This window comes from Pelodiscus sinensis, chromosome 14 (genome assembly GCF_052426305.1).
Source record: "Pelodiscus sinensis isolate ZL-2025 chromosome 14, ASM5242630v1, whole genome shotgun sequence".
Lineage (NCBI taxonomy): Eukaryota > Metazoa > Chordata > Testudines > Trionychidae > Pelodiscus > Pelodiscus sinensis.
Window position 1 is genome coordinate 2387116 of NC_143065.1, and position 24258 is coordinate 2411373.

Here is a 24258-nt window from a genome sequence, read left to right on the forward strand (position 1 = left end):
TGTTATCTCTTTCATTAATGGCCAGATTGTTCAACTCTCAGTTGTACTGGTTAGCAGCATTAACTTGAGAGGACTCACTTGAGTCACTGAACATGAATATGGTTGCAAAACTGGACTCTACTATCTTTTTGGGGAAAAAAAATCAGTCCTAAACAAAGGTATTTTAAAACTGCTGTAGATTCCTCAAATCATTAAATATCTCCCTTTTTAAAAACCTTTGTTCTTGAGAAAACAGAAGTGTCTTTTTTATTAAAAGCTAATCTGCTTCATTGAGGCATATATTTAAATCTAAAGATTAGTTTTTATTCTCCAGAAGAACCAGAATGTCACAATTTTTAATGGAATCATTTAGGTTAATTTAGTTTAATAAAATAATTAACTCAGGAATTCTTAATTAAATATTATGATTTTTCTTACTTTAACTTCAGTGTGGGTGGGTCAAGAAATTTATCCTTCTGAAATTTAATGAAGAACTTTTAGTAAAAATTGTTGTTAAAGAAATAAACTTATTCAAGTATATATGGTAAGCAGTCACCTAAATATAAGCTCTGTGTTTACCATAAACAATTACTTAGCTCATATTACATATTCTGGCTTCAACAGAGAGAGACACAGAGAAAAAGAAACTGAAATGCAATATTAAAAAACTCTAATTAAATAATAAAAATTATTTTAAAGGAATCAGAAATCCCTTCAAGAAAAACAAACAGTATCCGTTCTTTCAAACGTACCACAGCTCTTCAGAAAGTATTGAGCCTGATTCTCACTTCTGTCTAACGCAGGCCTGCACAATTCGTAAAGCAGTGAGGGCCATATTACTCCAAAGAAAACAGGTACGGGCTGCAAGGATAGGTTTGGGGGGAGGTGATACTTTATTAAGAATTTTTCAATTAAATCAAACAACTTTTAAATTATTTTAATTTTTATTTATGAATCATGGAAAAATGAAAAACATCTGTTCTGTTGAAAGACAACATTTGTACTTTTCCTAATTACCTTGCAAACTTAATGCAAGATATTACATCTCTTTTCGGCAACAAACTTGTCATATTCGGGGGTCATATTTGGAGTGGATATTTTCATAATATTACTACTAATATTAAAAGCTCCTGTGGCATCTGTTCCTCTCCTCCCCCGACACGCCGCCTGCCCTCCGGAGCTGCAAGGTCCTCTGGGGGTAAGGGTGGTCGGTCTGACCTGATCCGGGGTGCCGCTGCCCATCTCTCTCTCTCACCGCTGGTCCAGCGCCCTCTTCCCTTGGGGCCGTCCTTCGGGACTTCCCAGGAGCGTGCCGCCTGGGCCTCGGCGTTTACAGCCGGTCTGGTGGCTCCCTCCCCAGAGGGATGCCCCGCTGGCCTTTAGAACCGCCCACTTGCCGGCCGGACCACCGTAGGGTGCCTCTCTCCCCTTGTCGGGCCAGAGGCCCGGCTGTCTCCGGCTTCCGGTGTCCTCCGCCGGCCTCCCAAAGCCGCGCTCTGCCCCACTTCCCGGCTGCACAGCTCCGGCCTTTGAAATGCCCACAGGTCCGCCGGAGCATGTGCAGCCTCTGCAGGCGCAGGCGAGGGAACAGGCTCGCCCCGTCACAACTGTTCATAGGCCGCACAGTGAGCCCCTGCGGGCTGCATGCAGGCCATATGTTGTGCAGGCCTGGTCTAACGCTCAGCACAGAAACAGAAAAGGGGCCCCATTACTGCACTAGGATTAGCCTTTAACATGTCAACTTGTGGGATTTTTACTTTTGTTTTTTGAAAGGATTTCTCCCACTGTAAAATGAAACAGTTTCATCTTCCCTCTTGAATATACCATCCTTAAAAGAAAATCTCATTGGTACGTCAGAATTGCTCATAATAAAAGGAGTACTGCATGCTAAGGTGGCTTCGTTCATTGATTCAATGGAACAAACTAGGGTTCATGCTCCTCTTGAGCTGCTGCTCACAAACAGTAAAGAAACTGGTAGGGAAAGTAGAATTAGATGGCAACCTGGGCCACAGTGACCATGAGAGGGTTGAGTTTAGGATGCTGTCAACAGGAAGAAAGGAGAGCAGCAGAATATGGATCCTGGATCAGAAAAGCAGACCCTGACTCCCTCAGGGAACTGCTGGGCAGGATCCTGAGGGAGGCTATGAGACGGAAAGGGAGAGCTGGCTGCAATAAGACGACTTATTGAGGGCACAGGAATAAACCATCCCAATGTGCAGAAAGAACAGCAAATATGGCAGGCTTGGCCTAGCAGAGAAATCTTTGGTGAGCTTGAAAACAAAAAGAAATCTTACAAAAAGTGGAAATTTGGACAGATGATTAGGGAGAAGCATACAAAAATAGTTGTTCAAGCATGCCCAGATGTAATCAGGAAGGCCACAGTGCAACTGGAGTTGCAACTAGCAAGGGATGTGAAGGATAACAAGAAGGGTTTCCACTGGTATGTTAGAGGTGGTGGTCAGGGAAAGCTTGGGACCTTTACTGGATGAGGGAGGTAACCTAGTGACAGATGATGGAGAAAAACCTGTAGCACTCAATGCTTTTTTTGCCTCCGTTTTCACAAAGTCAGCTCCCAGACTGCTGTACTGGGCAACATATTAGGAGAGGATGTGAGCAGGCCGCAGTAGTGAAAGAACGGGTTAAGGACTATTTAGAAAAGCTGGATAAGCAAAAGTCTCCAGGTCTGGATCTAATGCAGACGAGGGTGCTGAGAGTTGGCAGATATAACTGCTGCACCACTGGCCATTATTTTTTAAAACTTTTGGTAATCAGGGAGTGGGGATCTCGGACGACTGGAAAAAGGAAAATGTCATGCCCATCTTTAAAAACGGAACTGTAGGGAACTACAGACTGGACAGCCTCACCTCAGTCCCTGGAAAATCATGGACCAGGTTCTTAAGGAACCCATTTTGAAACAGTTGGAAGAAAGGGATGTGATCAGGAACAATCATATAGATTCTTCAAGGGCAAGATTCTCCCTATGAGCACCGCCTCCCATTTCCCACCCCCTGCTGCCTCTGTATTGGGAAAGGGTGCAGTCGGCTCAGCAGAAGCTGGTTCACACCGAATGCTGGCTTCAAAGGCATGAACTGGCTCCCACCTGCTCCCCCTCCCCCACACTGCTGCCTCTCTTAGCAGAGGAAGCAGTGTGGGCGACGGGGAGGAGGCAGCTCCTTGGGACAGGCTCAGCTTTTAAACTGGCTCCCCATGAGCACCGGGTCCCGCCTCTCCCCTCCCCCTGCTGCCTCTGATACAGAGGCAGTCGAGGTAGGGGAGCTGCATGTAACCAAGAGGGTTAACCAATAAGCACAGGCTCATCAGTTAACCTTGGCTTTAGCAAAGCTTCTGATACAGTCTCTAGCAGTATTCGTGCTGGCAAGTTAAAGAAGTATGCCTGGATGAATGAACAATAAAGTGGAGAGAAAACTTGCTAGATTGTTGGGCTCAATCGTGATCAACGGCTCAAGCCTAGTGGAGTGTCCCAGGGTGGTCCTGGGGCCAGTTTTGTTCAACGTCTTTATTAATGATCTGGATGATGGGATGGATTGCACCCTCAGCAAGCTCACAGATGACACTAAACTGAGGGGAAAGGTAGATACACTGGAGGGTAGAGACAGGATGAAGAGTGACCTAGATAAATTGGAGGATTGGGCAAAAGAAATCTGATAAGGTTGAACAAGGACACGTGCAGAGTCCTACGCTTAGGACGGAAGTATCTGTCAGGGTTGACCGTCAGTTACCTCTGCGTCTTGTTGCACATGGTCTGGCTGGAGACAGAGGTGAGCCAGCTCTAACCAGCGATGAGCTGGCCCAAGGCCTCTTTAGCTGCATAAACAAGTTGTGAGATAATTAAGCCCAAGACACGATGTGTGGGAATTGAACAGCAGTGATATTTCTGGCTAGAATCTGCCTGTGGATGTTTATGCCCCTAAGAAAGGAATAGTTATAAAACGGCCGAAAGGCACTGCTTGAACGGACAGTCCCACCTGTGGATCTAGGCCTTGGGGATGCCCAGGAATTCTTCACACTGGAGCAGCGCCCGCTACCAGCCCTCAACAGCATGGACGGGAGGCCCAGGATTGTCGGTAGCAGAAGGATCCTTGCTTGCCTGCTTGCTTAATTGCCTGCTTTTCTGCGGTGAGAAGCACATACTTAGCAATGCGTGAAGGCTGTAAGGTGTAATATGCTTTGGCAATAAAACCTCTTATGTTGATGCACCCGGCGTGGCTTCACTGAGTGTATCCGAGCCTCCTGATAGAGCAACATCATCCAAAGCCCTGCTGCAGTCTGGGGCCCAACTAGCTAAGCAGCAGTTGTTCAGAATCCCAGTACCTTGGGATTACAATAGATGAGAAGCTGGATATGAGTCAAGTGTACCACTGTAGCCAAAAAGGCTAATGGCATATTGAGCTGCATTATCAAGAGCATTGCCAGCAGATCTAAGGAAGTGATTATTCCCCTTTATTCGGTACTGAAGAGGTCAAATCTGGAGCATTATGTTCATTTTGGGGACTCCACTACAGAAAGGATGTGGAAAAATAAAGTTCTGAAGAGGATAGAGCCAGGTTATTTTCATTGGTGGCAGATGATAGAACAAGGAGCAAATGGTCTCAAGTTTGAGGGAGGGAGGGAGGTAGGAGAATCTCTATCCTTAGAGTTTTTAAGAACAAGATTGACAAAGCCCTAGCAAGGATGATTTATTCTAAGGATGTTAAAATGCGGTTAGTTGGCTAGTCGATGGAACTTCCATTGACTAGTCGATAGGCACTTCTGCATTCCTCCTTTGAAATGTACAAGAGCCCTGTTGGGGATCTTGTACATTTCAAAGGAGGAACGTGGAACTCCGCGTAGAGCCCAGGGCCAGCGGGAAGTCCCGCTGACTCCAGGCTGCATGTGGGTGCCTGCTCTGAAATGCACTAAAGTCCCCAGCGAGGGCTCTTGTGCATTTCGAAGCCATGGAGCCTGGAGTCAGCAGGGGACTCACAGTTCCCCACAGGCCCTGGGCTCCATTTTATGCTGCATGCCACTTGGAGCCCACGGTCAGCTGGGAACTCCCCAGATGATCCCGGGTTCTGGGGAAATGCCGCCGACATCACGGGGTCAGTTGGGAATACTGAAAATAAAATTTTGTAAATCCAAAAGATAAGAATGGAAGAGTCTTATTTCCAACGTCTTACCGTTTTAAAATATGTCAATGACTCTAGTAATGAGCAAGGTCGCAACAGTTATACTCAAATGTTAGTAGACTGTGGGGATGTAAACATTAAATGGGGGGTGGGCATTCCTGCCGGCAGGGACATAGGGGGCTGCCATGGCCAGGCTGGAGCAACCCTCGCACAGATTGGGAGTTGGCAACCTTGCACAGTAGGGGAGGTGTAAGTGGCAGGGAAAGGGCGGCTGGAGGGCTGGAAGCTGGCAGCCCTACAACCCCACCCCAGTTCTGCCAAGCGTGAGCCTGCTGACCCCCGGCTCATGAGGCTGTGTGGGTTGGGAGCCGGTAGCCCTACATCCCCTTTTTGGTTCCCTTCCATCTGCACGAGGCTGCTGATTCCCAGCCCTTGTGGGCTGGGAGCCAGCAGCACCATTGGGTTCGAGCAGCCTTCTGCTCATGGCCTGCTGCAGGTGGATGGCTGCTCCCAGGTAATGATTAAGCATTACCTGGTGAGCATCACCCATTATGGACAATGCTTACCAGGTAACCAGTTCATCAGTTACCCATTCACATTCCTAGCAGACAGTAAACATATTTGTGCATTTGTTTTTTAGCATAGTCCGCTAATGTTGAGACTCTTTACTCCAGAACAAGGATTTCCCCATCCAGACAAAACTGTAACTTGTTTTTGATTAATAATAAACATAGGACAGGGAAATCCAGTCAGAAGGCTTCAGTACATTTGCCATTAAAAATCAATTTGTACACTATTTTAGTCCTCCTCCACAAAACGAAAATTGTTACGTGACCCTGGTGCAGGGAGGCCCGTTAGCCAAGAATAAGACTATAGTACCACCACCTAGCTAGTGTGGTTGCTTATGACACAACCTACAATTCACCCTCCCTTAACCCACATTCAGACTATGGACAAGAAAATAAAGACAGAAAATCAACCTCTAGTATACTAACCAGCCCTTCACCAAAACTAATTTCTTTGACAATTACACTGGTGGCCCTCAGTTCTGCCCACATTGCTGCATGACAATCAACATGACATTAAAAAAAAAATCACTGAAAAAACTTGATGCATCTACACCACTGCCAGACTATTTTGCTTGAAGTGTTTTAATTACCAAAGACATGCCAATTTTTATCTCCAGAATGTCTGGTTAATGTATAAAATCCCAGTTTTCCAATATTGCTAATTTAGCCGCCTGGACCTTACCTAGCCCAATTTTCTAAGACATTCAATTCATTGAATAGTGTAGATATAAAGCTAAGATGACAATGCAGAGTAAATATTGCTATACACGTGCGCTCATCTATTGTTTAGACAGAATTTAGTGACAACCATTTGCATAATGCCTCCAAGAAGTTACTATCTACAGGATTAATAGTTGTCTAATTACATAAGAGAGCCTCATACCTGTTCTTGTGGCCATTTCTGTCTGTCTTCAGGAGTTCTTGACTTTGTTTTAAAGCCTCTAGGCATATCTCCAGCATGCTTTGAAACAGGTGGAATATTCAATGATTTTGGCCTCCCTTCATGTCTGTTGGTACTATGATCAGCATCACCTTTTGTACAAGTCTCTTTATAGTCATTTTGCACATTTTCAGTCCCGGCATACTCAGGGCTCATTTCTGTTGTGCTGTTAATGCTGCTCATACTCATGCTCATTTTAATCTCAGCTACAATCTGATCAATGTCTTCTTCCTGCTCTTCCAACTCAGCATCTTCTTTCCTCAAATGATAGGGGGATATCCCATGACTGTTTCCATTAGCTTCTGGTAGATAATAGTCTGGATAGCTTTCTTCATTTTGACAGTATTGTACGTTTTCTTCTTGGTCTTGAATCTCCAGAGAAGATACTTCATCTTCCAGAATCTGAACACAGTTATCATGGTAGTCTTGCCCTTCTGTCGCTTCACTTTCATCATGGTGCTGGATGTTAGCTTCTGACCATTCCTCTTCCACAGCTTCTTGACACTCATCAGTTTCAACTTGGTGTTCTTCATGAGGAACATACTCTTCCCCATTGCAGTCCATTCCTTCCAGGTAACTGTCATCCTCTGGACAGTACCTAATATAGTACGTGATCCCTTCCTCTTCCTCTGGCAGGCCTTCATCATAGTCCTCCTCTTCAGAGGTATTATTCACATAATCAGAGCTGGAGTCGCCATCTCCACTGTTGTCATTGCACTCCTGTTCCACAGCAGTAGGGCTACCTCCTCTGACAGTTGTTAGCTCTGCCTCCTTTGCTATGTATTCTTCACTTGGCAGGTCATTTTCTTCACTTTCAGGCTCTCTGATGTGAGATGAAGTAGGGCAAGCGATCACCCTGTGATCCAGCATGCTGGTTGTAGTGCTTTGACGTTTCCTGTTTGCCATAGCCGATTTCTTAGGTGACAATCATTTCTAAGCAATTACTGTAGGAAGAGAAAAAACACATTCAGAAAAAGGATCATAATAAAGCTAACGGGAAACAATGAAACTGGTACGTTCAATTTGGTATAAAAAAACTACTTTAAAAAAAACTCGCCTAAACTATACAATCAAAACTACATTCCATGTAGTAAAAAGTGAAAAGATAAGTCAACGGGGTTATGGTGGATGAATGCAAGTGTACCAGGAATCTGAATCTGGCCTAGTCATATATACATAAACGGTGACAACATAAAATAAGAGAGAACTCACTAATGGAAATAGTTACAGAAGTCATGAAACTCAAAAGAAGGTAACATCTTCCATCTACAATTCTGTATGAGACTCTTCTGTCCAATATCTTTTGCTTTTTTTTCCTTTCCTATGAGAGGATCTATATGTTGTACAGGGCATCCCCACTAGAAGTTGTCCCGGTATACATCTGTTCCACACTAACGTCATTGACGCTTGTAGAAACTGATGTGTTATAAGTCCTCCCATTCCCCACTCTGAAGTTGTGCAAAAAAAAAAAAAAAACCAATTTGTGCAAATGGAAGTCAGCCACAGGAAAAAAATTCCCCACTTTAAATTGTTTTGCTATAAGTCCAAGTTTTTTGGAATGTATCTTGGACTTATAGTGAGGACAACCTGTACTCCCATGGGAACTTTGTATCACTGCACACGTGCAGAACTCATATCCCTGCAGAACGTACATTCTTGCGGACGAGATGCTGCAATTATAACTTTTGTCCCCTAGAGGCTGCTGTGGCATCAGAAGACAGGGCAGCTGCCACAAAAGCGAGGGCAGGGCGGAGTCAGAGGCTGCCTTCCTCACAGCAGGGCTAGAGAAGGAGGATGCACAGAATACATGAGGTGGATGGGTTGCACAGAGTGGGACATATCAGGCCTGCTGGGGGCTTAATACAAACTGGGGTTCAGAAGGGTTAGCAGGAGGGACAGAGTGGGGGCAGGCACAGGAGCTAGTGGGGTGACAAAAGTGAACCAGGTGCTGAATGAGAGTGGGGCTGCCAGGCCACATGGAGACAGGAGGAAAGGGGCTGCAGAAAACAGAGATGTGCCTAAATGAATGGGAAAGGTTAGGGGTCTGTGTGGGGAAGGCTCCCTGACTCCCTAACAGTTCTCCCCTGCAATCAATCATCAAATACCTGTTCCATACTTTTCCAAGCCACACCCAACAACCCCCCAGGTTTCCTCACCAGGTTCTGTCCCTCTACCTTAGGCCCTCTGTGAGCCTGACTAACCCAAGCCTTTGTGCTGCTTCTGAGGGATGCAGGAAAGACATTTCTGTATCGTAGTTTAAATGAATTATTATTCCAACGTCTGCATTAATATGCTTAGTAGAGAATCTAGTTGTCAGAAAACATTTCCTCAATCTTCTTTGTTGTCTTTATTGTTATATACACTAAAAGGTATTTTAAAATAAATTACCAAAATAATTGAAGCTAGCTTGATTATATTGTGTTATTTTGATAAAAATATGCAAAATTGTACAGAATTTTAAAATATTGTGGACATAATGTTTTTTTACACATAATTCCCCCAGAAATAATGTAAAAAACTGACATGTATTTATGGAATTCTATTGTATTTGCAAAATGGGCACACAGGTTTAGAAGATTTATAAGCTATATTCATATATTCATTTGTATTTTTAAATATTAATATTACGCAACCAACAACTGCAAAGTTAAATCGGAAAAAGAAGTGCAATTTTCAGAAAGAGGCTTTTCTGAAATTTGGCACGTCTACATGGTGTCAAATTTCAGAGAAAAAGTGCTCTTTTGATACAACCCTTCTTCTTTGTAGGTTTACAGGGATGATGAAAGAGTGCGTCTGCTTTTTAGAATTTTTTTCAGAAAAGCGGATGCGTTCTTTGGACGTGGTGTTGCTTTTCCTTCAGTATCCCGGATACCTTCAGTATCCCAGAAAAGCAGTGCAGTCTAGAGAAGGTTCCTTGCCAGGGTCCCCAGCCGCCAACTCTGCCAACTCCGGGGCGAGGGGGCAGGGAGGGAGGAGGGACTACCTCCAGGCCCTGCTGGGCTGCCTGCTGGGTTGCTGGCCCTGCTGTCACTGCCCTGGCCAGACTGGCCTGAGAAGCAGGTGACCAAGTGCTACTGCACTGAGCTGTTGGCTTAAGTCACTTCACATAGGTGTGTCTCAATTTGCCCTCCCGCCCTTTTTCTCTGCTCTGAAGAGCTCTACTCTCTAAGTACACAAGAAAGATCGTCTTATGATACATTTGCACAGCACCTAGCACAATGGAGACCTGGTCTTTGTTAGAGCACATAGGCAGGGGTAGGCAACAAGCAGACTGTGGACCAAAACCAAGACTGTCAGACGCTTCTGAATGGACCTCAACATCTTATTTACTTAATTTTTAACAATAACAGTAACAATAATAAATATTTTTTCTGGGAGATTGAACCTTAACCAAGAATCCTGGATCTTGACAAAAATAACTGACTAACCCTGATCTAGGCACTAAAGAAATTCAATAAATTACATTAATTAGTTGTAAATATTTTAATGCCAGCCATTTTATTTGTAAGACTTCAACTAATATTGAAAGAATATTTTGCTAGGATATTTTGCTTTTTACCTGTGCCAAATAAAGTTTAAGCTTTTTGAATATTAAATACAATATACATATTCACTAGGTTTACTTTAACTTTTTTCAGTTTTCTGATCATTCTCTGCATGCTGCCCACCAGTCAGGTATTTGTTGTTTAGCAAATGCTAGAAGCTAACAAAAATTATCTTTAAAGTCCAAGAAAAATCTCACGTGTAGATCCCTGCATAGATTCAACATATATCCATGGAGCTGCAGGAATCTACCAGGAACCACAGCAGCGAAAGGAGACACCAACCATTGCGTGGAAGGGACGTTACTGCTTGCACCCACTAGTTCAACCAGGGACAGCTGCTGGTGAACACGGTGTCTGCCCCAGTAAGCATGATAAGGACAGTACAGACATGCCAGAGGATCTGCCTGGCAAGAAACAGCAGGAATGTGAATGACTAGTCGCTTCACCTTCCTCCCCCCCCACCCTTGCTGCCTCTATCAGAAAGAGGCAGCAAGGGGTGGGAGGAGAAAAGGGGGTGCTTCAAAGCAGCAGCACTGCATGGAGCCTGGGGCCAGGTTCCGGGTTCCATGCAGTGCTGCCGCTTTGAAATGCCACGTGCAGCCCAAAGCCAACTGGGAATCACCAGATGGCTCAGGCTCCCCACAGCATTTTAAAGCAGCCGTACCGCATGCAGCCCGGGCCAGCTGGGGACTCCCCGCTTTGAAACGCCGCGGGGAGCATGGGGCCAATAGAGAATGCTTGAGTACACTGCTGGCCCCGTGTTCCCCCCCCCCCCCGCGCTTTCACCTTTGTAGTGTGAAGCACCCTATCGACGAATCAAATAATCAATGCAAATCGCATCGCCTATTCACTTAGACAAATAATTGAAATTTTACATCCCTAAGCAACAGCCCAACATGCTGCTGCTTTGATCCCTGCAGTTCCATGGATATCCATGGATACATATTTTGTATCCATGCAGAGCTTTAAAGACACTCACTTTAAAAAAAAAAAAACGGGATGGGCTTCCAACAAATGCCATCTGGCTCTGTAACTGTATTCTCTAGTTGTCTTGTTGAGAATTTTTGTAGTGAAATTTTCATTTGCTTGGCTCATAGCCCTTTGAAAGACAACATAACCCAAGTTTGCAGTGAATTTGGGCTAAATTTTGAGGGAACTCTTTATGTCACAAATAGTTTCAGGGAGAGTCATTTTCATTTAAAATAGAGGTTGGACCTCAATAGTCCAGACTTCTGTTGTCCAGCAACATCTGTGGTCCAGCACCTCCATAGTATTTCCGGGCTGGAGCACTCACAGTGAAAAGCTGGGCCCGAAGTTCAGCAACTCCCCTACCCACCCTGCCAGAGCTTCCAGAATGCCACAAATAGCTCAAGTTCAGGGAGACAGTGGGAGGAGCAGAGATATGGAGACATTCAGAGGAAGAGGCAGGATGTCTGCGAAGACCCACATGGCTGGTCTCTGGGCCCCTGCCTCTTCCCCTGAGTGTCTCCCCTCCAGTCCCTGCTTCATCAATGCCAGTCCCTCTGCTTCCACTATAGCAGGCCCTGCAGTCGGCAGCAGCATAGGGACTGGGATTAACTTCCCTGGTCCAGCAGATTCCCTGATTCAGGACCGGTCAGGTTCCGACTAGGGATGTTAAATATCGGTTAACTGAATAGTCAATTAACTTCATGAATTCTTATCAGTTACTCAACTATTCTATAGTCCCTGGGTTGGGGACAACAGCTACTGAGCTCCAGCCACACTCCCAAGAAGCCTCCTGCCATTCCACACTGCTGCCTCTGTATCAGAGGCAGCAGTGCAGGGTGCCAGGCAGAAGCTGGTCCATGAGGGGAGCCAGTTTAAAAACCAGCTTCCTTTGTGGACTGGCTGCCTGTTGCCCTGTAGAGCAGCCCCTGTCCGGGGTAGAGGGGTCTGAGCTCCTGCACCCAGCACGATCCAGAACTGAGCTGGGCTGCATGCCCACCTGGCTCCTAACGCACTTTAAATGCAGAACTGCAGTAGCAGTAGGTCCCAGACCCATCACAAGCCAGGACTGAGCCAGGCTGCTGGCCAGCCTGCTAAAAAATTTACTGGTGGGGGAGGAGGGGAGGAAATGTGTATAGTCTATATCATTAACTGATAAGCTTTTGCTTACTGGTAATTGGTTAATCTACTACATTATTACATCCATAGTCCTGACTAGGGTGCCGGACCAGGGAGGTACAACCTGTACTGCATTACCCAGGTCAATTCACTGACTTTTGTCAGGATTTGGTTGAAAGCTGGTTGAAAGTCACTATGATTCACTTAGTTTTTGAGGTTCATTTTGCCTTGGCAAAACTGAAAGCAACTCAGATAGTGAAAATTCATATGAATTGTAACATGCATTAAGTTACCAACACACCTGTGAACTAAGGATGTTAAGTAACTGTTAATTGACTAGTCGAGTAGTGGATGGAATTTCCATTGACTACTCAACCAGTCAATAGGCACTTCCGCATTCCTCCTTTGAAATGTACAAGAGCCCTGGTTGGGAGGAATGCAGACCTCCGCATGCAGCCCGGGACCAGTGGGAAGTCCCACTGCTTCCGGGCTGCACACGGCGTGCCAACTTTGAAATGTACAAGAGTCCCCAGTGGGGGACTTGTGCATTTCAAAGCAACAGCGCAGCATGGAGCCTGAGACCAGCGGGGGGCAAGCGAGTGTCCCCTGCTAACCCCAGGCTCCATGTTGCACTGCCGCTTTGAAATGCCACACGGAGCCGGAGTCAACTGGGGACTCCCCAGCTGACCGTGGGTTCGACGCGGCATTTCCCCAGAACTCAGGGTCAGCTGGGAACTCCCCAGCTGATCCCGGGTTCTGCGGAAATGCCACGCTGGAGCTCAGGATCAGTTGGGCAGTCCCCAGCTGACCGTGGGCTCCACACGCAGCCATGCCGCACAGCTGATCCCGGGATCAGCTTTGTGATGCTGTTCCTTTCAAATGCTTAGGAGGCATTTCAAAGGGGCAGCACTGCACAGCTGATCCCGGGCTCAACTGTGCGGCACTGCTACTTTGAATACCCCCTCTTTCCTATCCTTTGCTGCAGTAGGGGAGGGGGGAAGATTTCACTAGTTGACTGACTATCCAATAAGCACTTGCTTATCGGATAGTCAACTAGTCCTTAACATTCCTACTCTGAACTCAAAGTGGCAAGCTGAAAGACAGTCCCAGCCTGAAAGAGTTTACAGGGCTAGACAGACAAATGGTGGGAGAGGAAATACAATCAAGGCCAGGTCAGTTCCAGATCTGAGAAGAGAACCATGTTTAACTTTCAGCTCGGCTTCCTGGCCACTAGCTAGCTGCCTTCCCATGCTGCCTATATCATATATCTCTTTACTAGAAGATGTAAGGGGGAAAATATTTTATAAACATAATTCTAATTACTGAAATGAAAGACTGGAATACTGTAAATGACACAGATGCTGGTATAAGAAGTGAACTTGCTCATCCTGGTAAAAAGAACACAGAAGGTTAACGCAGCTTCAAAACACTTTTGATCAGAAAAACGACCAAATACCAATCTTTGTAATACTTAAATTACTACTGAATGTTACAATTAGATTAAGCAACTATAACATTAGTTTAGCTATAATACTGATTTATACAATAAACTTGATTAAAGAGGAAAAGATGGTCACATCTTCTAATGGGCAATACACTAATTAAAATTATGCTGCAAGTAACTATCATAGATAATGCCCTCTGAAGTTCTTTTAATTTACCTTTTCTCAGTTGATACATATAATTTTTCCTTCTTTTATTACTAAAGGGTCTTTTAATATCTTACAGCAATTCCTCTGTTTCCTCTTCCAATAATTTTTTCACATCACAGGTGTAATCCATCTGGTCATAAAGTAGATGAGATTGTCATAAACAAACCAATCTACACCATCATTAACTGGTCAAAAGGACCTATTGAAACAAGGTATTTCTTACATCCCCCGCTGCCTCCAAAGAGAATGAACATGTTAAGAAGCTTTTCACGTTTCCACAGTGATATTTCATCTATGCAGTGCTGAATCTTCACCAAGTCTAGATTCCAAGCATGTTTTATTAGGGCACTCAGATCTCTAAAACTCAAAGGGATTGAGGCAGTTTTAACATAAATCCCACAGTATTCAATTCAAACATTTTCTCACATTATTTCTGTATTCTTAAACAAAATGTCACAGTTCTATATATCAAATGAATAGTTTCTCTTACTTTGAAATTTATGTTTTCTTATCTGTGTTGAAATCAGAGTTATCAATCCAGAGGTAGAAACAGCTAGAACTACTGCACACCATGCAGAAACAATCAAACTGTGAAAATGTCAATTCACCACTGAGTAAATTTTTCAACTTTACCTAGTCAGAATAAACTTTGCTTTGTATTTATTGATACCTGGTTTTGATCTAAAATTTGAAGGAGGATTTAAAACAAAATGTAGATAAGGCCAAAAAAGTTTCACTTTCAACTACATTTCATCCTAGTATTCAATGTTTAGGGGTAGATCCCTTCTGTCAAACACAGGGGAAAAAATATTGAACTCGATTTTTTTTTGTCCGATTTGGCCCGTTCGCACTGCTCTAATGGTACAGGACGGCCATTTCCCACATACCAGCATCCGTGGCAGCCGCAGCTCTGCAGGAGTGCTGTTGCACTCCAGATATACTCAGCTGGCAGGCAGCCCCAAGGCTGCTCTAAACTGTGCTAGGACTAGTGTTCGAACAGCCCCAGAACCGGAAAGCCACAAGCTGTTTCCCTGGCTCATTCCACTGCACACAGCAGATACCGAATGCTGCAAAGAATTTTGGTCCATAAACATTTTGCTGGCAATCCATTTCCCAAAACGATGCAGTGTTGCCAACCTAAATTATGCACACACAAAAATCACGTGAATGGTGGGTTGTTTTTTCCTTTTCCTTCAGATTTTAACAACCTTAAGGGAACATTCAGAATATATTTTCTGACACAGCTGGGGTTAGAAACAGCTTTCCTTTAAAAAAGGGGGGGGGGTGGACTACCTTCAGCCCCTGCCGGGCGGCCTGCTGGGTTTGCCCTGTTGGCCCTGCCCTGGCCAGACTGCCTGCTCTGCTCCAGCAGCCTGCACTGCTGCAGGCTGGCACGGGCTCTGGCCCCTTGCTGCCGCAGGCTGCCAGAGGCTGGCTCTGGCTCTAGCTCTGGATGTGGGCTGCTGGGGGGCTGCCAGCCCTGGCCCAAGTCCCAGTGTTGTGGGCTGCGGAGGGCGTGGGGTCCTGCCCCATGGAAGCCCACAGACTCTGGCCATGCTTCTGCAGGCTATCCGGGGGCTCCAGCTCCAGCCAGGGGTCACCATGACCTGGCCCCAGTGCTGCAGGCTGTTGGAGGCTGCTGGGGGCTACTACCAGCTCCAGCCCCACTGCTGAGGGCTGTCGCCAGCCCCAGCTCATGCCCCATCCCACTGTTTCAGCTCAGCTCCTCTTGGATTGCCCTCCTGCCATTAGGCTACCGGGGTTCTCTGATCCAGGAACCAGACCACGGATGTTGCTGGACTAAAGAATTCCAGTTTTGGGAGGTGCAACCCTGTACTACGTTGGCTATTAACAGCCTCTTTTATTTCAGATCTGGAACTGTTTTCAAATATTGAATAAGCCTAACACCACTTCTGTGAGCTATGTTAGTGACTGCATAATAATGATCCATTTTATAGACCAGTAAGGTGAGGCAGAGAGTTTAAATAACTTATCGAAAGACAAAAGAAAGAACTATGAAGCACTTTAAAGACTAACAAGATGGTTTATTAGATGATGAGCTTTCGTGTGTCAGACCTACTTCCTCAGATCAAATTCTGGAAGAGAATTGGCATGACCATATATACCAAAGGAATACAATGAAAAAAAGTGAACACATTATAAAACTGACAAATCAGATTTAGAACAGAAGGGGATAAGGAGGAGGGCTAGTATCTATGGGTATGTCTACACTACCCCGCTAGTTCGAACTAGCGGGGTAATGTAGGCATACCGCACTTGCAAATGAAGCCCGGGATTTGAATTTCCCGGGCTTCATTTGCATAAGCGGGGAGCCGCCATTTTTAAATCCCTGCTGCTTCGAACCCTGTGTAGCGCGGCTACACGGGGCTCGAACTAGGTAGTTCGGACTAGGTTCCTATTCCGAACTACCAGTACACCTCCACGAGTTTGAACTAGGAGGGTAGTGTAGACATACCCTATGAGATAATGATACTAGGGGTGATAATTGGGGAAGTATCTTTGTAATGGGTAAGGTAATTAGCATCTTTGTTAAGGCCCATCTGAGGAAGTGGGTCTGGCCCACGAAAGCTCATCACCTAATAAACCATCTTGTTAGTCTTTAAAGTGCTGTATAGTCCTGTCTTTTGTTTCAGCAAGATCAGACTAACATGGCTACATCTCTATTACTATTATCCAAAGACATACAGTTACTATTATCCATATAGTATTATCCATATAGTATACTATTATCCATATAGTATTATCCAAAGACATACAGTCTTTGACTAAAAAGCAGAAACTAAAAAGCTGAGAACATGACTCCTAAAATTTTGCTGCAGCCGGTAGCCAGCACTGCCTAACAGACCTCTAACAAAGAAAGAAGTTTAATTAAAGAAAAGGTTGAGTCATAGAAATGATATTCCTTTTAATCTGGTTTATTTTTAATCATATTTGCCAGGAAAGGGGAAGCCCAGGTGATTAATGTCCGTGCTTTATACTATCATAAAGGAGACACAATTTTGATTCCAGACCTTAGTAGCTTGTCTTCCAACCTTATGGTAGGAAGCGGCCTACACAGCAAAATTTAAAAATGACTAACTCATACTGACTAGTCACATACCTAATGCAGATCCCCAAATATACCAAAAAATAGACCAGTTATTTATTTTTATGTGGACTTCTTCCCATTCCTAAAGTTATATTAAAAAGAAATAACTAAATATACTTCATGGGGTATACAACCTCAGCAGAAAATACCTCGTTTTTAGCATTATAAAACCACATTTGCTTGGGGGAGACACTCCAGCAAAACAGAGATTTGGGTGGTTGTTGTTGATGTTTACCATTTACTCAAAGTGATATCCTACAAACATTTAGAGTTCTTCCACAACAAAGCTTAAGAAATGTATGTTTCTTTTTCACATTAGATGATGCAGATGCATTCTGAACTCCATGTTTCTGGTTTAACAATCAATATTTGTCATGTTTGGTTTAATCTAACAAACATTTAAAATTATAATCAACTTTTAAATTACAGAATCTGACAGCTGAAATAAATACATAACAGGCCCAAAACTAAAGCTAGGTATCCTAATTCCTTAAGATTACTTGCGGTCTAATTCTGCAATTCTCCAATGAGGAATAATAACTCTACACAGCCCAGGCCTACAATTAATTGCTCAAGTAAACAGACTGTGGGATCCAGACTAAAATGTTTGGGTACAACAGCGGACAAAACATATGCCTGTTTCACAGTACCATAGACAGGTCACAGGGAAGAGTCTAACTGCTTGCAAGAACCCCAAATAATACACTGCAACAAGGCAACCACCTTCCCAGAGCAGGAGGAGGAAGAAACAGAAGGCTTTACCACAAAGGCCCCAATTCTGCAGCTTGCTCTGCACAAGGGGACTTTATTATCTATATGGACCAATGGCAGGGGGCTACCATGAACTGTTCTAATTGTAGGACAGAGGCCTAAAGCAGCAACTTTAGTCTTGCAGTAAAGGAAAGAATGGAGGGGAACAAATTCACGAACTAGAAACAAATAAGATCACCTTACACAGCCAGAAAAGCTGCTGCTACCTGCCAAATACAGGAAAACAACTGAGCAGGGTCAGCCAGCTGGCATCTTTGAGTGCTTCTCCATCTGCCAGTGAAAATACAACTCTCTGAACAGATACTGTAGAATAGCACAAGGGAATAGATCCCCAAAATTAAGGCAAGGAGATGCTATGGATTTGCTTCACAGCTGAAATAGCTAGATCTAATCAAAGAGAATTCACTTCCAAACAGTCAAGCAGTATTCCTCACCTTCTCCCCTCACACAAAATACCTCTTTCTTTAATATGATAAGAATTGTACAGAAGATATTTAACTATTTTAAGTTATTTCCTGTGAAAGACTTTGCTTTAAGTCACTCAAGGGGACACTCACAGAAATACTTTTGGTTCACTAGCAATCAATGAAAATGGAGTACTCTCTTTTTTTACACTGTTACTCTATGTAAAACACATATTCCAACATAAACCAAAATCATTTAACATTGCAACATGCTATGTTCTGGCGAGCGGACTATCATTCAACATGCTGATAAAATTTTGAGACATCGTTAGCATTGATCGTACAATTGTGTCCAATACTTCACAGAGCTTCTCCCTGTCAGTTAGAGAGAACCCAGAAAAGTCTGGGAAACCATCCACCTCCTGCTAATTTACAGGCTTTCCATGTTTCTCTTTTCCAATTTCCTGAGCAATATTTTCATCTCAATAGCAAGGTCACCTTCTGCACGGACTCAGAACAAAATTATCCTTGCGTTTTTTAACGGATCAACTGTGCACATACCCCTTCAAAATTAATGTTCTGTTATGTAAACCACAGGGAGCTCGTCTTTTTAGATTAGAAATTTTCACGACAGAGCACTGACTCTTAAGGGACAGACTGGGTCTGTCCTAGGTAAGTTCATAGTTATTTTGCTTGGGAGTTCTCAAGATTACCTGAATTCAGTGCTGCCAACATCAGGAAAAGCCAGGCCATGGCCACAGCACTGTCCCCGTCTATCCTGGCCAGAAGAGCTGGCCCCTGGGTGTAAGCTGCACCCATTAAATTGGCAGAGAGGCTGCCAAGCTACCTGGTGCTCCCAGAGGTAGGTCTGATTTAGGCACGATGTCTCTGGAAGCTCCCACTAGAGGTGTATTACCTCCACACCACACAGGCCAGTGCTTGGTCATACTGCCCAGTGATAACAGAGCTTTTAAAGCCACACTGGTTGAAAAATGGTTGAAATTTAAGGAAGGCATGGTTAGAGCAGAATTTAATTGGGAAAGATATTCCAAATCCTGACTGATATACTTGCCCAAGGAGACATATTGAGCTTAGTGGGAACATGTCTGTGCAATGTCAGTAGGAATTAGCCCAGTGCCATGAAGAGCAAGGAAACAACTGTATAGTCATTGGGAATATTTTCTTTATTTTCAATTATTCTGATAATATTGTCAGTTCTTTAAAATGGGAAACAAGAATCAAATACACTCAAAAGAATGAAATTTCCTTTTCCCAAATGTTTAAAACTTCAGATTCTGATGAAGTTTTATACTGTTATTCCCTGGTAACACAAATCAAAGACTGAATGGCAGCAGTTTGATATTATAGGAGGTTTCCTTTGCGTAAGTCTTGCCTCATACAGGCAGCAATGAATGCAACAAGAAACAGCTTTAGAAAGTTGGTGTGAAGTGCAATTCAACATGTGACAATTGTACCTTCCTACGCAGAAGATCTCTCCCCATTTGGCTAATCCTGAAATACCTTTTTATTCCTTACTCAAGAAAATACCCAAATGAGGTATATGGATCTTGGGTAAAGATTCCTCTACACTGATTCTCTACGGCAGTGCTTCTCAAACTGTGTTCCGTGGCACACTGGTGTGCCATGAGGCAGTCGGAGGTGTGCCATGGAGAACAAAAGTTCAAAATGGAAGCCCTTAAAGGGGAAGGCCACTTTTTTTTTCTGCTCAATAACTCCCCTCCCTCCAACCCCTGCCCCTTTTTTGTTTTTTTGGCTCAACCCACCCTTCCCCAGCTACTCTTGTACTTTCTCCAAAATCCCACCAAAAGAGAAAGACTTCTGGTTTACAGTGTAACTCTTCAGAGGCAAATAACAGTGAATGTGTGCACATGCAAACAATTCTAAAATGCTATTACTATTTATTTAGCAGTGAGAGAAATAATACATAGCTCTCTGGGGTGTCTCAGGGTATGTCTACACAGCAGGTCTAAAGTCGAATTAAGCAACGCAACATCAGCTACGTCATTTGCATAGCTGAAGTCAAAATTGCTTAATTTGACTTTTGGCTCTGTCTACACAGCAGGAAGTCTAAGGAGGAACACTCTTCCTTCAGCTTCCCTTACTCCTCATGAAAGAGTCAGAGAAAGAAGTCGACATTATTGCAAAATAAAGGCTTGTAGTGTAGACGTGCACTATGGAATAAAGTCAGTTACTCCGAAATAACACTGCTGTGTAGCTGTAGCCTCAGATTTCTTCCCCATTGCTCTTTCCTCCCCCCTTCTCCCTTCAGCACTGTGGAACCTTTCTAGATCAGCTAACTTCCTCTGTGTGCGGCTAGCCCTGCAGTTAAACTAGCCCTCCAATCCCCTATTAAAAGCAGGCTTCTCTCTCGCCTTCTATCCTGATCAAAACTACTTCTTCCTACCTCAGTAAGTCACACTCTCCCCCACCCACAGGCCAATCAGTCTGTGGATGGGGGAGCACGAGAAGTCTCCTGGCCCTGCTCCTTCTGCCTGAAGCCCTTTTAACAATTATCACCCACCCCTGTTCTAGAGGAACCCTGTTGGTTTCAGTGAGTAATACCAGATTTATTTTGATGCAAACAGCAGAATTGGGCCCACTATGGTTTAAAATTATTTGTCATGTTGGGACCTGATTTTCCAACCTGCTGAGTTCTACCCCATGGCTCCCACTGACTATAGGTGATTGTTCTGCACCTCTGAGAAGCGTTGCCACCTACCTAAACTAAAATGTGTCTAACAGATATTTTCATACCTTTGCATCATCGTCATCTCACCTTCCTCTCCTCATGTTAAGACAGACTGTGGGTCTATCAAAAGAGTGTATATTAGAGGCTCTAACTTCACACAATGTTGGATGATTATAGCATGATGTAAATGCTTATGCTTTTTCCCCCCCAGTATGTTTTTCTTGAAGAAAATTATTTATTTTTAAACTATTAAGTCCAAAAGGCTGCAAAGCCCTTACACTACACAATCTGTTTACTTACATAAAGATAGATCATAGCAATAGACCATTAGCTAACTAACCTTATTTCTTTAAAGAAACACAAACACATGTATTTCAGTATCTGCAGTGCTTTAATAGTCATCCAGTTCTGACTGAGATATAAAGACAATGATTATTTCTGAGGTCTCTATAACCAGAATAATGAAACAGTGACTGTTCTAACAGCTTTCAGAAAAATATATGCATTTTTAAAATTACTTTTTCAGAGACAATAGAAAGCCTGTAACTGTAAAACATCGCTACAGTACACTTACAATGAACACTTGGCTTTTAAAAGCCATTAGCAGCCAGACATTTATTTTTGTGTAGACAGAATGCTATATCAAGGATTTCACGCATGTAACCGAAGGTCTGACAGTTACACATTAATAAAACATAGCACACTTTCAAATACAATAACAATTTCACTCCTCTTAGTCTTCAGGAAAATGGCTGAGGTTTCATTAGACAACTACTTCCAATTCACCTACTGGCTAGATTTTATTTACATGGAAGCTCGTCTGTTCCTATTTTACTGTTATAAAATTATTCTCTCTTTTCTCTCTTCCTTGTGTCACAAAAGTGGTTAGCAGTTTCTATGTTTTAATGCAAATTGTACCTTAGTCCACTCAGAAAAGTGCAGTAGCTAAAAAAATATTATTATAGCTAAAATAATAATTCAAGATAGGAAGAAAAATCAGCCCAAGGCATTATTAACATATAATATAATGTGATATATTTTTGTATTTTTCAAGGAAAAAAGAAAACTGAATTCCTAAAGTAAGGTAGTCATCAGGAACCTGATAGAGAATCACAATTCATTTTCCTTCCCATATCAATTTAGTATTTTGAGCAGCAGTTTACAGCTGACTAAAAGAAGATTCCTTGAATTTTGTCTGTCTTATGCATCTATTTAACATAGAGTTGAGGTGAGATAAAAATACTGAAAAGGTTACAAAAACAAGCATTTTAATAAGATTTACAATTTAGATTTCTCCCAGCTTCATGTACAAAAGAGGGAATGTTTCGCTAACAAACCTTCAATTTATATTGAAAGGGTGACAAAAGGCATTTTTTAATTGTTGTGTAAGTAAAATATATTTGAATCAATGTACAATGGAACAGGATGATGTGAGAAAACAAAAGAAGAAAAAGGACTACTGCATAATGAAGATAATCAGAGGCTTAGTTAGCAATGAGTTATATCTTGCTATTTTGTATACGGGATCTTCAGTAAAAAAATTCTTTTGCATTCAGCTGGTTGTCTATTAGGTGCACCATTACCCATTGATTGGTAATTATTTCTACACAAAAAACAAACCTAAACAGATCTTTTTCCTCTGTATCTCTGTAAGGCCCATATACACCAACAGAATCCTCTCTAATTTATAAACTTGGGGCCTTATACTAGATCAGTGTTTCTTAAAGCGTGTTCCATGGCACACCAGTGTGCCGCGAGGCAGTCAAAGTTGTGCCACGAGAGAACAGAATTCAAAATGGCCACCCTTAAAAGGACAAACCTTTTTTTTCTTTTTTTGCTCAATAACTTTTCCCTGGGGAGTACAGGATCCAAAAAATGAGGAGTACATGATCTGTTGAAAATGCCCCGTCTAAACTGTCACTTTTTTTTCAAAAAGCCCGTTTCGAAAAAAAGCAGCGTCCGCCATTATGCAAATGAAGCACGGGATATTTAAATCCCACTTCATTTGCACTTTCGATATGTCTAATTTACATCGCTCTGCCAACAGAGGGGTGTAGTTTAGAAGTAACCAAAAAGTTTAAGAAACATTGTACTAGATGGATTTTACAGGAGAGGCCAGCTTTTCTCAAATTGGCATTGTCGACTCAAAAGGCAGTTTGCAAAGTGGTCACCAGATTACCACCCTGACTTCTTTCTCTACCTTCAGAACTGGGCAGCCGGAACGTGACAGCTGCTGACTAATGGCTCAGCCCAGTAGGCAGCAGTGAAGAAGTAAGGGTGGCAATTAGGGATGTAAAAGGATTTATCGGTTAACCAGTTAACTGGTAAGCATGTGCCTTAGTGGGGTAACTGTCTGGCTTCTCCCACAAGGGAACTCACAGCCTGTCCACCAGCCAGCTTCTCCACAGGGCTGGCCTGGGGGGCAGCAGAGGCCACAGGGCCAGCCTGGGGGCAGCAAGGGCCAGCCTGATGGCTTCTTGGCAGAAGCCATGTGGCCCACTTCTCAGGAAGGGCCACCAGTGGTTGCTGCCTGGGGTTGGGGTATAACTGTCTCCCATGCTTGCTGCCCCCATGGTCATTCACGAGTATAAGACTGTTCCTGCTATCCTCCCTTTCCATTTGATAAGCAGAAAACATTCCATTCCACGCACATCCCACTGTCCTGGCACAACCAAACCTGACCTTGCTTTAAGTTACAATAAGAGAAAGCTGCTTACCGAATTTGGTGGTCCTGGCTCCTACCTTTTAGGAGTTCTTGCACAAAGAGACTCACATATTGACAGACAGATGCACAAACACTCCCAAATATATAGTAGATAAGGAGACAGGTTGTGTAAAACTAACAGAGTAAAGAAAGGCACAATATTGCATCTAAAGTCAATCGCTTTCTCTAAGTACTTCAGTGTATTGGACACAGTCACATAATTTCCATTTAAAAAGAAACTGACTCCACTAACAGAACAATTGATTCACCTCGTCAGGTGCAAATGAACAGTAAGACAGCTACATGGCTGTTTGCATGGCAATTGCTATGTCTGTGGTATCTACATGTACAAATGAGGCACATCAACAATACGCCAATACATATACTCCAGTTATTATTTAACATTCTTAGTAAATCTACACTTTGGGTACGTCTAAACTACATGGCTCCGTCGACGGAGCCATGTAGATTTGTTGTTTTGGCAAAGGCAAATGAAGCCGCAATTTAAATGATCGCGGCTTCATTTAAATTTACATGGCTGCCGCGCTGACCAACAAACAGCTGATCAGCTGTTTGTCCGCTCAGCGCGCTAGTCTGGACGTTCCCCCTGTCGACATCAAAGCCCTTTGTCGGCAGCCCCGGTAAACCTCATCCCACAAGGAGT

General features: G+C 43.5%; 1 protein-coding gene across 7 annotated transcripts in view; it reads right to left on the reverse strand.

Moving 5' to 3' along the window:
* APBA2 (amyloid beta precursor protein binding family A member 2) overlaps positions 1-24258 on the reverse strand; it is a 186419-nt gene that overhangs the window by 87282 nt on the left and 74879 nt on the right. For all 7 annotated transcript variants that reach the window (XM_089781882.1, XM_089781878.1, XM_089781881.1 and 4 more), the window contains exon 3: positions 6558-7558. In XM_089781882.1, coding sequence (XP_089638008.1) covers positions 6558-7520 — 963 coding nt within the window. In that variant the 5' untranslated portion in view covers positions 7521-7558. The remainder of the gene's footprint in view (positions 1-6557; positions 7559-24258) is intronic.